This window comes from Carcharhinus amblyrhynchos, chromosome 8 (genome assembly GCF_965287045.1).
Source record: "Carcharhinus amblyrhynchos chromosome 8, sCarAmb.v2.hapA, whole genome shotgun sequence".
NCBI classification, from domain to species: Eukaryota; Metazoa; Chordata; class Chondrichthyes; order Carcharhiniformes; family Carcharhinidae; genus Carcharhinus; species Carcharhinus amblyrhynchos.
The window spans coordinates 62,745,753-62,760,223 of NC_137331.1; the positions used below are offsets into that span (position 1 = coordinate 62,745,753).

A 14,471-nucleotide genomic window follows, 5' to 3' on the forward strand; every position below is an offset into this window, starting at 1 on the left:
TTCACAGAATAACCAGTTATGTTTGCCTGTAAGATTCAGTGGTATAGAGTGTCTTTTTCCCTCTGCATTAATTTTGACTATAACTTTGCACAGACTCCAGGTTCTGTTTCCCATTTCTACAGAGTCAGGACAGTGGCAAAGTGATTCTTATGGGGATAATGTGTAACCAAACATCAAAATATGCAATAAAATGCTCAAAAACAATTTGATAGCATGCATACAACCGGAGATAGTGAACCTACACTATTTCTGCAACTTTTACAATTTGTATTTGTATTATACCTTTAAAGTAGAAAATTCCCCAAAGTGCATTACAGGAGTTCAGACTAAAACATAGCTGAAGGCAACAATACAAGTTTAGTCAAAAGCTTGATTTTTGAGAAAGATCTGAAAGTTGAAGACAGACATGGGTGATATTATAGAAATAGGTGACAAACAGGATACGGGGTTAAGTTGTTCAGCTTGGGGTCAAATAGAACATCAAGTTTACAAACAGTCTTATTTAACTGGAGACGCAGGCTGGAGGTGAGGATAGAATTAGTGGCAGGGGCACCTAGTATGTGGCATGGGCTTAGGAGGTTCATAGAGTCACTTCAGTGCAGAAAGAAGCCACGTGGTCCATCAAGTCTGCACTGACTCTCCAAAAGCACATCCCAACCAGATCCTATCCCTGTAACCCCATGCATTCACCATGGCTAATCCATCTAACCTGCACATCTTTGGACTGTGGGAGGAAACCCATGCAGACACAGGGAGAACATGTAAACTCCATAGACAGTCACCCACGGGTTCCTGGCGTGGTGAGGCAGCAGTGCTAACCACTGTGCTACCTCTGATTTCTCTTTGAATGTAAATGATCTTCAATTATTCCTCTGTGCCCCACTTGACCATAGGTGCTTGATTCGCTCGGGCTAACTGAAAATATTTCCAGAATCCTCTTTTTAAATCTTTCTAGCTAATTAAAAGCAAAGATTCCAGTTCAAAAGTCACAGCAATTTATTGACTAATCAACCTCATCTATTTAATTTGATTAACTTACTATTTAAATCAGAACAATTACTTTGGTCTGTGCACTTTGACTATTTAACAGAGGAGAATTACAGCCCATCAGACTTGATGTCAGACAAGTAATCTAACAACAGTGAGGCAGTGAAAGGGTTACCACTGGGGAGTTACCTATGATAAGCCTGACCTTATGGACCAAAGTTCCTAAGTAGTGGCAATCGGTTTAGCATTCCTATTTCTTACCCAGTGCTGGAGCTTTGCATGGAGGCGGGGCTAGAGGTTTGGAGAGTGAGGGGTGTGTTGGAGGGCGAGTCACTTGGTTACCCAGGAGTTAGATATGATTTTTTTTCCTGGGTAATTCCCACAAGCTCATCTATTGGGACTTCTGAGGTGCTCCCACATTGTCTTCTGAAGTATCTCAAGTTACAATCACCTGGAGACAGGAAAATCTGGGTCTACGTCTTTGGACTGCATCAGACAAAAATGACAAGTAGAAGAAAGCCACCAATAAACATTTGTAGGACTCCAAAAGGTAAATGGGAAGAGAGACTCAGGTACTGACTGTAACCAATATATGGCTTAGCTCAATGGAGGAAAGAGACTGAAGGATAGAATGCGATTGATTGTCCAAGGCCAAAGAAAGGTCATGAAGAAATATTGCAATACAGGTACAGCCGCATGGGATGTTACTTATACAGTTGGTTGACGTTAGTTTCAATGCAGGAGCAAAATTTGATTGAAGAAACCAAAGTTGTGGGAAAAGAAGGTGAAAACACATTAAAGACTTTACGGTTCAATCAGTACTGAAAATGGGATTCAGTGAGACATCACTTGCTGCATCTTGGTGTTACACATCCATATTTTCTCTTTCCCAGGCAAGTCAGCCTCTAGCCAGATGGAGGGAGGAGGCAAAGGCAGAATGAAGAATAAAAGTGTATTGGCAGTCAGGAGGGGGAAAGAGGCTGTGACAGCCTGTGTAGGGAAAGAAAATATAGGGAGGAGGGAGAGTCCAAAAGACAGAGGGAGTGAGTGAAGAGAGTGCCAATGTCATCATCACATGATAGCACAAATGTAAACACATGAGCAAAGAGCAAGTGAACCAAATAAAGGTGACAGACAACAGGTGGACAGTAGATTCAATGAAGAGGAGATTTGTGGAAAGAGACAGAAATTGCATCAATGTGTGAAAGGCAGAGAATGGAAAAATAAAATTTATAGTTTTATAAAACGTTTCATCCAAGCAACACGATGGTAGATTAAAAACACAAAATGCTGGAATTTCTCAACAGGTCTGACAGCATCTGTGGCAAGAAAATAGAGTCAACGTTTTGAATCTGGATGACCCTTCGGCATATGACAAAGGGTCATCCAGATTCAAAGGGTTGCCTCTATTCTCTCGCCACAGATGCTGTCGGACCTGCTGAGGTTTTCCAGCATTTTTGCTTCAGATTCCGGCATCCTCAGTATTTTGCTTTTACTATGGTAGATCCAACTAGTCCCCTATAATAATGAAGCAAATACAGACCTCAGTGAGAAATTTATTCATTTGTGCCTGCTTTGCTTTGAAGCGTTTAATCTTCTGATGAATTCTCTTGTCCTTCGCCAGCTGCTCCACTGTGGTCCACTGACAATGAAGGTAAGAACTAACAGAGAAAAAAAATTACCTCAGATTGAGGGAGTCCAGTTTACCAAGGAAAACTATGAAATACAATTACTACATACTAGACATTTATAAGGTGATAGGTAAGCCTAGTAGGTAGGGATATCATCAGTGCAACTTGTGGGCCGAAGGGCCTGTTTGTGCTGTAGTTTTTCTACGTTCTAATCATACTTTCCTTGGTGGAGGTGGGGTGGGGGGGAAGGCAAGAGAATATTTCAAATCCTCCAAAATATATTCCAACAAATAATAATCAGATATATTAATACATACAAATCACAATACAGAAGCTCAAAGTCTTCAAAGATCACTTACCTGCAAAGGCAACAAAACATAAAAATAAGAGCCTTCCAAACTCATTATATGGCAGCTGACAAGCTGTCAGTCATAAGTCTGTTATCACTTAATTATTTTTTTAAAGAGGGTAGGTAAATCTTAAAATTAGGGTCCATTATTAATACTATACTCTCAGACTAAATTTTTTGGCATTGTCAGAAATCTATTACCAACAAATAGAGCTCAGTAGCCTCTGTGCCAAAATTGGCCCAGAGAAAAAAAAAATCAAGAAACACAGTTCAGGCAGCTGTTTATTCAGAAGACAGATAGACTGCTTTACATAACATCTTTGAAACATCTTCGAGCGCACTTGGGAATGAGCAACAAATGCTGACATTGCCAGCAACACTCATTCTATGAGAGTGTAAACAAAAATTCTGACCAGGATAATTGTCTGCTTGTTAAGAACATCTACTTATATCTGCATGAAAAAGTTAAGAAAATCATAGCTAGCAAAATTAGGATTACACCACTGCAAGTTATTTCATGAAAAAGTACCAAAAAGCTGAGTGACATTATTATTTTCCTTTTCCTTTCTGTAAAAGATACTTCACAAATATAAAGTACATGAACTACAGCAGAAAGCAACAAAGTCCCAGGTTCAGTATTTGGCTGATTCCTATCTTTTGATAGGAATCCCTGAACAACAGGATGAAGTGGAGAAAAATTACCAGGTGGCCTGTGGTTGGCAACACCAATACCCAATTATGCATTAATGAAAGTAAATCAGCAGATCTGTACAGAAGCCAGTAGATATATTGTCGATCACTGTCTCAGTATAGAAAGGTAAAATACTTGTAAGGGCAGGATCCCAAATCCTATCAAGGGCAAAACCCAATTATACCAACCTATTGATTTCCTTAAACTCATTTTAGCACTACCATCCAAGTGAACAGTTCTTGTGATCGTCTTCATCCTGGAAGATCTTGGATCATGACCTCCATGTAAGATCATGTGGCTCAAAATTCCATCTGAAGCAAAAATTAGCACTCAAGAGTTCTAAAGCTGACTTTAAGAACTTATCAGCAATCAGTGCACTTGTATATTCTCAAACATTTCAAGACATCTGAACAAAATGACAGATGCAAATATTTCAGCTATTTTGTTCAGAAAAACAAAGAAAATTGTCAATGATTCAATGTTATGAGGAACACATATTTTGCAACATACCTTTTCCTCAGCAAAGAAAGCAGTCACGCATCAGAAATAATTTGGGTAGGGTAAGAACTGGACTAGACACCATATATAACAACACCTGTTAGACATAGGTGTAAATCCGCCTGGTTTGTTAGCCTCATCCACCTGCTGACAATGATTCTGTCCTGTAAATCACTTTGCCCATCCACTCCACGACATTCTCTTCTTGATCCTCCTTTTCCTACTTTATCAAGAATTTGCATAAAACCCATTAACATTTTCCGTTGTTGGGGTCTGCCACCTTGCTTTGCCCCAGTCAGGATATTATGGATTTAGCCATTATGAGCAATACTGACAACGGGGCAGAGGGTAATAGAGGGAATGGGCAGAACGGAAAGGAATGAGAAAAGAGTGGAAAGGAGGAAAGCAGTAATGAGTGAAAGTGAGAAACAGGTAAGAGTCACAAAACCCGTTTCTCTCTCCACAGATGCTGTCTGGTTAGCTGAGTATTGCCCATTGAGCATTTCCAGCATTTTCATTTCATATTTCACATAATTGAAGGGTTTATGTTAGAAATTTTATTTTTAGAACTGTACGGCTTCAGGTTGTGGACAGCAGACGGCAGGCATTTCATTGTATATTCCTTATCTCTTTGGTGCTTTCATCTACTGTTTATTAAATGCTTGGAGATATTTTTAAGAGATAGCGAAGTGCAAAACATGCAGAAAGCTTTTCCAATGGGAGGTAGCCATCATGAGACTTTCATGAGAACACAGAACAGCACAGAGCCTGAAGGTAATTAATTTTCCACGCAATAAATTTCCAAAATCATGCTCAGGGCAGAAGCCTTGTGGGCTTACAAGAAAGTTTCATCAATGTTATGGTACAGTGTCACCCATTCGGGGAAAGACTATCGAACACCATAAACATACTTACTAGTTTTTGTATTTGACAAATAACTCTTCTACTTCCATTTCTTCTCCAGACTCAGTCTGAAATCACAAGCACATTTTAGAATCTGATGGCAACACAACCGTTTGTCACTGTCATTTAAATCTCCAGGCAATACACTGTAAAGTGGTTAGGGACATAGTTGTAATGTGCTTAAGTAGAATTAGAATGCAAAGAACACCAAAAAGTTTCCTTCGGCGGGGATTACTTTCTTTCTCCCCCCCCTCCCCCACCCACCTCCCGCAATACCCCTACAAAAAGCTATCAGTTCCAACCACTCTGCTTACTGTGTCAACCAACTCATGAATCATTTTATCTCCTCCTTAACCACCAGCTACTTCATTCACAATAACCTGACCTCGACCTGGCTTCCTGCCAAACCCACAGCGTTAAGCAGATGCCAAATGTACCATTTCCTGAGGCAGCAGCCAGTTTGCAGCTGCACTACTGGAAGCCACATGTATTATTGTTGGCAATCTTAAAAACTAATCTCAAAAAGTGTAACAATTTAAAATGTAGCCCCTACTTTTCCAGTGAAAATTTAAAACTGAAGCAGAAGCTAATAAACTCAATTGTACATTATTGTTTTCATGGTAGGGTACATTTTACATTGTTGCATTTTCAGTATCATCCATAGTACAAAATTGCAAGCAATCCATATAAATCAACAACCACTAAAATGATCCAAATATGCTCAGATTTTGACCTGCTACTGTTACATGGCTGCCAGCTGTTTCTGGCAGATCAAAAATTATACTTCAGGTTGAAAATTGAGAATTATGAAAAGACCAGTTAGTCAATCACTCTTCATGTGCTAAACTTTAGAGCAAGAAAATGTTAATACTTACAGTTTTCTTCACTAGTCGCATGCTCAAGATCTTTTCAGTAACTGGACCAGCTGCAGATTCCTAAAAAAATATAATAACAAAGGTTGCAGAAAATCTGATTATATACATACATGACTGCTTACAATGCTCCTTCCAAACCATCTCACAGGTGGCTTTGTAGCACCATAGTCTGAAAATATGAATGAATTGGTCATATGTACTCCTTGCAAGGAAATAAAGCAATGGATTTGAGGGAAAGGGTATTAAACATTTAGAAAATTGGAACAGAACAATTTTTGCATGTAATTTTCCAATTAGGTAAGAATCTAGTCAACCATCAAAATTTAAATCATTGGTATATAAATTACCACTTTAAAATCAGTAATTTTTAATCACAATGGCAGTTTGCTTCATTCTTTAGGCCCAGCCTTTTAGATGGTTTCCTTGTATAATTTGCACATTGCAGTAGTTCTTACGAAGGAAGTGGTTTGCATCAAAATACGAAGTATGTCGTAAACTTGCTCAGTGCTACACCAAATAACGTAGAGCATCTATGGGTTATATTTAAGCAAACTGCCAAAATAACTTACAATAGGAGTTAGTGCTTATTGTTTGAGTTTTTCAAATACTGCATATAAACAGTGTAAACAATTCCAACAAATCCCAACAGCATTCAACCTCGCGTCAGCCACTCAAAGAAACAATTATATCCTACCATAGAATATCTTTAATGCCTTTTTTTGTAATGACACACTCACTACAGAACATTCTAGTTAGAACCAACGACTAAAAGATGAACCAGAAAGAAAACATTATCTAGCAATAAATTCAAGTTTGTTTCCTTCCTGAATCATGCAGTGAAATATACTCACATGGTAGGATTGCTCAGGCACTTGATAGGTCAACACAGACATTCATTCTATTTGGTTTACAGAAGTTTTTTTTGCACATATCTATTTTTATTTGGTTGGGGGAAGGGGTGTTAAAAATCTGAGATTTGATGCAAATAGATTTAAATGTACTTTTATAATATGCTGATTTTGGCAGTGTTTAGGGTTTGTGAGGTAAGAAATACAGAAAAAGCTCATGGAATAGGCACAGTAAACTCAATTCTGCTCTTGAACTAAACAGCTGAAATCAGTCCTTACAGAAAACACACTTGTTACTGAAGCACAAAAAACAGTTGCAGAAATACTTGCATTCAGTTGGGTTTTAAGTCCACAATGTAGGAAGAAAAGAAATTTGTATATTTTCTAGTGTTCTTTAAAACCTCAGGACATCCCAAAATGCTTTATTGCCAATGAAGAGCAATCACTGTTGTAATGTAGGAATAGTGACAGCTAATTAGCTGCCACAGCAAACTTCCAGTTACAGAAATACAATGGCCAGATGATCTGTTTTAGTGTCACTTGAGGGACTGTTAGCCACGAGAGAATGTCTTCTGCTTCCAAAGAGACTGTTAACGCTGGAAAGGAAAGGTGGTATATGACCAGCATTTTAAATCAAAGGATTATCTATTGCTGCAAGAGATCATCTTGAACTCTGGCTTTAAAACATATCATCAATTCTGCAGACACTGACTGTGATTTAACAGAACCGGTCAGAGTGGACACGAATGGGAGGGGTTTGGGGAGGGGGAGAAGGAGAAAAGAGAGGAGGAGAGTGAGAGTGAAAGAGAGTGAGAAAAAAAAATCAGCGAGACAGGAAGTACCCACTTCCAATTCTTGGCTTCCACCAAAATACCCTCAATTTAGTTGGGGGGGGGGGGGGGGGGGGAGAGGGGGGGAAACAACGACAGCTCAAGCAGGAATCCTACCTGCTGACAGCAGGGTGTCAATGAGGCTTATTAATGAGCACTTAAAGCTAATTATCCCCAAGCTTACTGGAATTGAATGGTGGCTCAGGGATTTAATAAGACGTGCATGGGTCTCCTGTGGCTCCCAAAGATCAACCAGCAAACCTAGTCGGGTTTGTCTGTGGTCTTCTAGGAGTGAGGAGGGTCTCTCATTAACAGGCACTCTGCCCAATCAAAGGCCCCAGGCTTTGGAAGTGAGGGTAGTGGGGAGATTGCTGAAAGGTACATCTATCTCCCCTCCTGTTCCCTTAATAGGGATCCCCTCATCTCTCTCTCTCAATCCCACAATAATCCCTGAAGTTCGCAGTATTGCTGGCAGCATCCACGGTTCCCAATGGTGCTGCCAACGATGGACAGCTGCTAGCCGCTGATTAACCAGAAGCTTTCTGTCCTATTGGCAACTAGATGATGAAGTGGGAGGTCCAAAGGTAGCCAATTAAGTGCCTGAGTGCACTCAAATTACTTTAGGCATCCTAGACAGAAGCAACACGCACCACCCCCACCCCCCCCATGGGCAACTAATATTTGATGCATTTAGGGTCTTAAATAACATAACTTAAACCAATGTCAAGGTAGTCCTTTAAAGAATACTAACCTTGCATTTCAAAAAAGGATTCTTTATGAAAGTTTGTAATCTGCGTTGGAACTACGCAAAATGAGTTTGCTCACCCACCAGAACAGCAGGATCTTTGCAACATAGGTTCCCATTCAGTTCCTTCCATTCACTTTTCATGCCTCCTTTTATTGCTACATTTTCAGCTCATTAGTTCCTACCTGTAGCTGCATCATGTTTCAACCAGCAGCCTGTAATCATCACCACCAGTAAATGCAACATGTGACCTACATTCCTCACCTACAAATGATGGTCTAAAAGACATCTGAAGTTTGCTGTTCTGCTGCACTACACAGATCTCATTCCTTGTCCTTTCCATTTTCCTTCCATCCATCAGCTTCCACTCCAGTAACCATTGCTTTTCATCATTGTCATCTTTCCAGCCCATACCACAATCTGGATGTTTCCTCCAACTGGAGCATCATAACCACCAGCTTTCCTTAGCATATCAATTCCCATCCAAAAGGAATAGAGGTGAAATGATATTGAGAGAGTCGGGACAATTAAAAATAGAGGACAAGAGAACTAAAAGGGCCAGGTAGAATAAGGGAAAAGAGCTACAATATAGATACAGTAACAGAGAATGTATGCTGACATATTCTAACTATTGCCGCAGAACATTTACTGGTATGCAACATTCAAAGTATGGGGAAAACTTAATGTACATATTAACCGTATTTCTCATGTCATGATGTTTGAGAAAGGCTTTTGTCACTATTTATTATAAATTAAAATTGGTGAGCGAGTCACAACATCCCTTTTCAAAATGCATTGAAAGCATGAAACTCAGGTTGTCGACAATGCATAAATTGATGTTACAGAATTTATGACACTAATACGTGGTGAGGTGGTAAGCATTTCAATGTTACTAAACTATAGTATATTGGACCTTATTAACAAAAAGAAATGTTCTTTTCGCAGTTCCAAATGCTGTCCACCGAGTGCCACTGTGGAGCACCATTTGTTTAACCAGCAGCCATGTTATTGGCAAATAAATCAAGTACTTCTCATTTTTAAAAATGAAAAGGACAAAAAAGTGATAAAACAAGGACAATAATGTATTAAGCACAGAAACTTAATAAAAACATTAGAGTGCATGTTTAAAGTCAGCTGATAATTTTAACAATAGCGGTAGCCAGATAATGGTTTTGCTCCAACAATGCAGACACTAGTTGTTTCATGTGACTTCATCGGGCTTTAGTTGTGAGTGATGGGTAACTAGTTCAGTATGATATAAAGTACTCAAAGGGCTTAATGATATGCATTTCTGTAACTGGAATACACAAAATTTGAATTTAAAGTTCTAACATGCAACAAATTTTCTATCATGAAAAATACCTGATTAGGATAAATAAAATTGTTCATACATCATTTCACCCAAGTCAAAGGGGGAAAATCAAAATGCCTGATTAGTCGTATTTATGCCTCACTTCTGAAATACAGAACTCAAAATATTTCAACTCATTAATTAACTTAAATTGTTAATAGTCACAGATTTATGACGAATACCTGTTCTGACTGTGAAGTGCTTAATGGTGAATCTTTTCCTGCATCGTCATCATCAGATATTTTAAATTCTAAGTCTTCTGTATATCGCTTTCTTTTCACTTGTCGACTAGAGCGGCGCTTCTGAAAAGAGTACGGATTTTGTTAACAAAAACTTAACTATAATACATTCTGGAAAGTTAGCAACGTTTGGCTGTCAGCTTGATTCCAGTGAGAATTCAGAAAATTGAAAACAAGTATGTATCAGCAAACAACTGGCTGTGCATAAATTGTATGTTTAAGATGCTGGCGATAGAATAGACAATAGCAGAGTTCAGCCTCAACATCGATTATGTGCAACATAAATGTGGCTTAATATCAGTCCTGGGGCATCTCTTACTGAATTAATACAACAGCAAAATTCTGCAGCAATGCTGGAAGTCTAAAACAAGAACAGGAAATGCCCTAAATACTCACCAGGACTGGCAGCAGCCGTGGAGAAAGACAGAGTTGATGTTTCAGAGCGCAAATAAAGATTATTGACCTGTAACACTAAACTCTGTCTCTGCACAAAACTGCCAAATCAGCTGAGTATTTTTTTTTTTTTTAACATTTTTGGTTCTTATTTCTATCCTGATTAGATTTGGAAAAAGAATTCTCGTCAGTTAATGCTATTATTACTCTCTTAAGTGGCCACTAACAAACTTTGAATTATAAATCTAGTAGGGAACTCCAAAGAAACTTCTTTACTCTCAGTGGTAAGAATACACCATCAAAAATAAAAATCACAGCACAGATAAATTTAAAAGGAAGCTAGATAAACAGAAAGTTATAAGGAATAAAAGATTATGCTGACAGGGTAAGAAAAAGAGGGGAGGGAGGAAGCTTCTGTGGAGCACAAGTACCAGTATAGTTTATACTGTAAATTCTACATAATCAGTTATTTTTAAGCTGTAGGCTCAGCTCATAAGAACTGAGCCCACACATCTTTATAGCAGAGAGATGAGTAATTTCTATACAGGACATAAGTCAAAAAGTGAACAATGGTGTAAATGCACCTTGAAATAAAAATGTTAAAATAAAATGCATCAGTTATTGTTACAAGTATGAGCTTTCATAAGATTATGTTTTGGGACTTGTGATAATACTGTACTAATAATATATTTTATGTTTGGGGGACTGCTTTGAGAATCAGTGTTTTTCTGCAAAAGAGTTGATTTGTTTGCAATGAATGCACAGATGCTGAGAAAGTAGGATAATAATTCATCTTAGCTAGGAATGTGTTACTTTGTAGAGTCAATGCACAAGTTCCCCCGGACTTTCAGACTAAGACTGAATCCTGTGATTAGGCAGCTAGGCTTGTAGCAGAAAAAATAGTTTCATTTTCATTTAAAAAAGGCAATTGCTGGAGACTAATTAAAGATAGCAGCCTTCTAGCAGTTCTCTCTCTACAAGGCTATTAACTGAAGTCAGAGCAAGCATACTTGGATTTGCTAATTATATTTAAAGTGGAGTTTAAGTCTACAAGAAAAATATTGCTTAATGGAACTGACTAGCAGTAAGTTAGCAGTTAAGAGTGTTTTTTGTATATTTAAAGATTGTTCAATGGTTACGAGTTAAGTTGCTTCATTTTGTTAGAGATGCGTTTATGCATGTGTTATGAATAAAGCTTACTTTGATAAAAGGATCCCTAATTTATCAGTGGAATCACTACTGAGGTAAACTGAAATATTGTTCGGGATCTAGCCTGGTTTCATATAATACTCTGGGGTTTCTGATCTGGCATCTGAACAGATTGTCTTTTTTTAAACTTAAAGTAATATGGAGGAATGAAGGGGAATTTTTTTGGTAAGACTGGATGGTTTGGGTTTTAAAGATTCAAAGGGGTCCCAGTTGTTTTATAAGAACATAAGAAATAGGAGCAGGAGTAGGCCATCTAGCCCTTCGAGCCTGCCCCGCCATTCAATAAGATCATGGCTGATCTGTCGTGGCTCAGTTCCACATTCCCGCCCTCTCCCCATAACCCTTAATCCCCTCTCTTATCAAAAACCCATCAACCCGCATCTTAAAAATATTTAGCGAGGTAGCCTTCACCACTTCAACGGGCAGAGAATTCCAGAGATTCACCACCCTTTGAGTGAAGAAGTTCTTCCTCAACTCCATTCTAAACCGCTCCCCCCCCACCCCCCCCTTTATCTTGAGGCTGTGCCCCCTAGTCCTACTGTCCTTTCTGAGCGGGAAGAGTCTCTCCACCTCTATCCTATCCATCCCATTCATCATCTTATACGTCTCAATGAGATCTCCCCTCATTCTTCTAAACTCTAACGAGTACAAGTCTAGTTTATTCAGCCTCTCCTCATAGCTCAACCCCCTCAACTCCGGCATCAGCCTAGTAAACCTCCTCTGCACTCCCTCCAAGGCCAAAATATCCTTGCGTAAGTACGGCGCCCAAAACTGCACACAGTACTCCAGCTGCGGCCTCACCAATGCCCTATACAGCCGCAGCAAGACCTCCCTACTTTTATATTCAATCCCCCTCGCTATGAAGGCCAGCATCCCATTAGCCTTCCTGACCACCTGCTGCACCTGCAGGCTGGGTTTTTGTGACTCATGCACAAGGACCCCGAGGTCCCTCTGCACCGTCGCCTGCTGCAGTTTTTCGCCACATAAGTAATAATCCTTCCTACCATTATTCCTACCAAAGTGGACCTTTTACTAGGAATAAAAGTCCAAGATGTTCACATCTATAAACAATGACCAAAGCATACATGCTAACATGGACAGACTGTTAGTTTTCAAAGTCCCAAGGTATTAGGAATGTTGAGTTTCATCACATTATACTTTATGCTGCATATTTAGTTTCAAGGTAGAATGATATTGGGACTCTAAATGAAAGCTACTTATCGTGTCTGCACAGGTAGTAGGCCCATGCAACTTACATTGTCACTAAGAGTGTAAATATCTATAGGAAGTCACCAAGATTGGGTTGCAGATTGTTTTCCTAAAAAATTCACTAAACTTCACAGACAAAATTAGTCTGCGAAAATTCAAAAGAAGGAGCAAGAGCTGAGAAATAGAGCCAGTAAGTCTCAGTGGTTCACCATACCAGAATGTGCGTGGGAGTTCACATTCAAATTGAAGGAGACCATGATTGTGAGCAGGGGTCAAAATAGTTTTATTTTTGGGGACTCTGAGAAATAAAGTTTGTTAGCTTAATTTTACTCAGGGCTACTTTTTAGTTTTCAGGGCTGTAAACATCTCAGCCACTCCAATCTGCAGCTGCCACACACTCACTGTTGTAGTCCATTTTTAATGGAAGAGATGCAGAGGAACACCACAGCATTCCATTTTGCTCCAGTCTTTATTGTCTTGGTTGTAACTGAGCTTTTTCTCATGAGTTTTCAATGGTGAGCCTCAGTTATCTCAGATATTAAACACTCAAATTTACCACTGCGAGTCACTAATAATGACAGGAGCAGGAATCATAGACTGATTTTCTCCCCCCCTCTCTCTAGTCAAAGGATGCAAAACGTAATCATACCATCCCTACCCACATCTCAGCCAAAATCAGCCACTCCAGCATATTTATCCACCAAGACACAACCAGGTTAAGAAATAGATTTTTCACCAGAGGATCCAAAATGCCATTAGAAAATAATTCACTATGTTAGGTAGAACAAAATAAAATTAATTCCATTATAAGAGAGACTTTTGGTTCCATGAAACAGTCACAAGCTATGATGAAAAGACATTGATGAGACACAATCACATTTTAGGAAGTAAATACTACTCTCAAAAGCAAAGCCAAATCAATTTGTTCAAATTATCAGAGGAACTCTTATTATCACAGGACTTAAATGGGCTGGACCTTCTCTCTGCTGACTGCCGCCCATTGCATTCTCAATGCAGACAGTGACCCTGGGTCTGCATCCAACATTGTTGGGTTTTCAGCCATCTCCTCCATCTTTTATTGCTTCTTCTCCTACGTGTCCCTGAGGGTGTCAAAGTTTGATGGTCGAACAGCTTGGACTTGTCATCCAAGATGCCTGCTCCTCAGCCTCCATTAACAGGTTCTCTCCCTCTCATCCTTCCAATCATAGATTCTGTCCTCAGAAGAGCAAGAGGAAGGGAACATTTGATTGGAGGAGTTGGAGCAGCCAACTTGGGAGATAAAGAATCTGTGATTAGAGGAGCTGCCACCCACAGATTCTATCCCTCCCAAGCTCACTCCCCCCCACATCATAATTTGCATTATCCTCTTGCTCTCAATGAAACACCTGCACCCGTAAATATTCAGTCCTGTTTATACAGGGCAGCCATAATATTAAAAAAGTACCAAGGGGACTGTTTTTGAATTATTTGCCCCAGTCTTTGATTTTTCACAGGCTATTTATGGGGCTTTGCCTATTGACCCCATGTATTTGAATCCAGGTCACTGAAATTTAAAAGAAAACTGGAAGATTTGCCTAGCTTTGGTTACAGAGGGGGACCTCCAGGGTAAACCACACTGCAAAAAGTTAGTTTGAGGAATAGAAGGTATCCATCCAGTTGAAAAAGGAAAAGGGGCCTCAAAATCACTTCTGACTGGTTCCTGGAAATAAAGTA

General features: G+C 39.3%; 1 protein-coding gene across 3 annotated transcripts in view; it reads right to left on the reverse strand.

Annotated features, from left to right (window-relative positions):
• The window catches only part of chd7 (chromodomain helicase DNA binding protein 7), a 249,444-nt gene that overhangs the window by 100,400 nt on the left and 134,573 nt on the right, over positions 1-14,471 (reverse strand). For all 3 annotated transcript variants that reach the window (XM_080194190.1, XM_080194188.1, XM_080194189.1), the window contains exons 5-8: positions 9,891-10,010; positions 5,935-5,994; positions 5,072-5,127; positions 2,531-2,648 (exon numbers count right to left, since the gene is read on the reverse strand). In XM_080194190.1, coding sequence (XP_080050316.1) covers positions 2,531-2,648; positions 5,072-5,127; positions 5,935-5,994; positions 9,891-10,010 — 354 coding nt within the window. The remainder of the gene's footprint in view (positions 1-2,530; positions 2,649-5,071; positions 5,128-5,934; positions 5,995-9,890; positions 10,011-14,471) is intronic.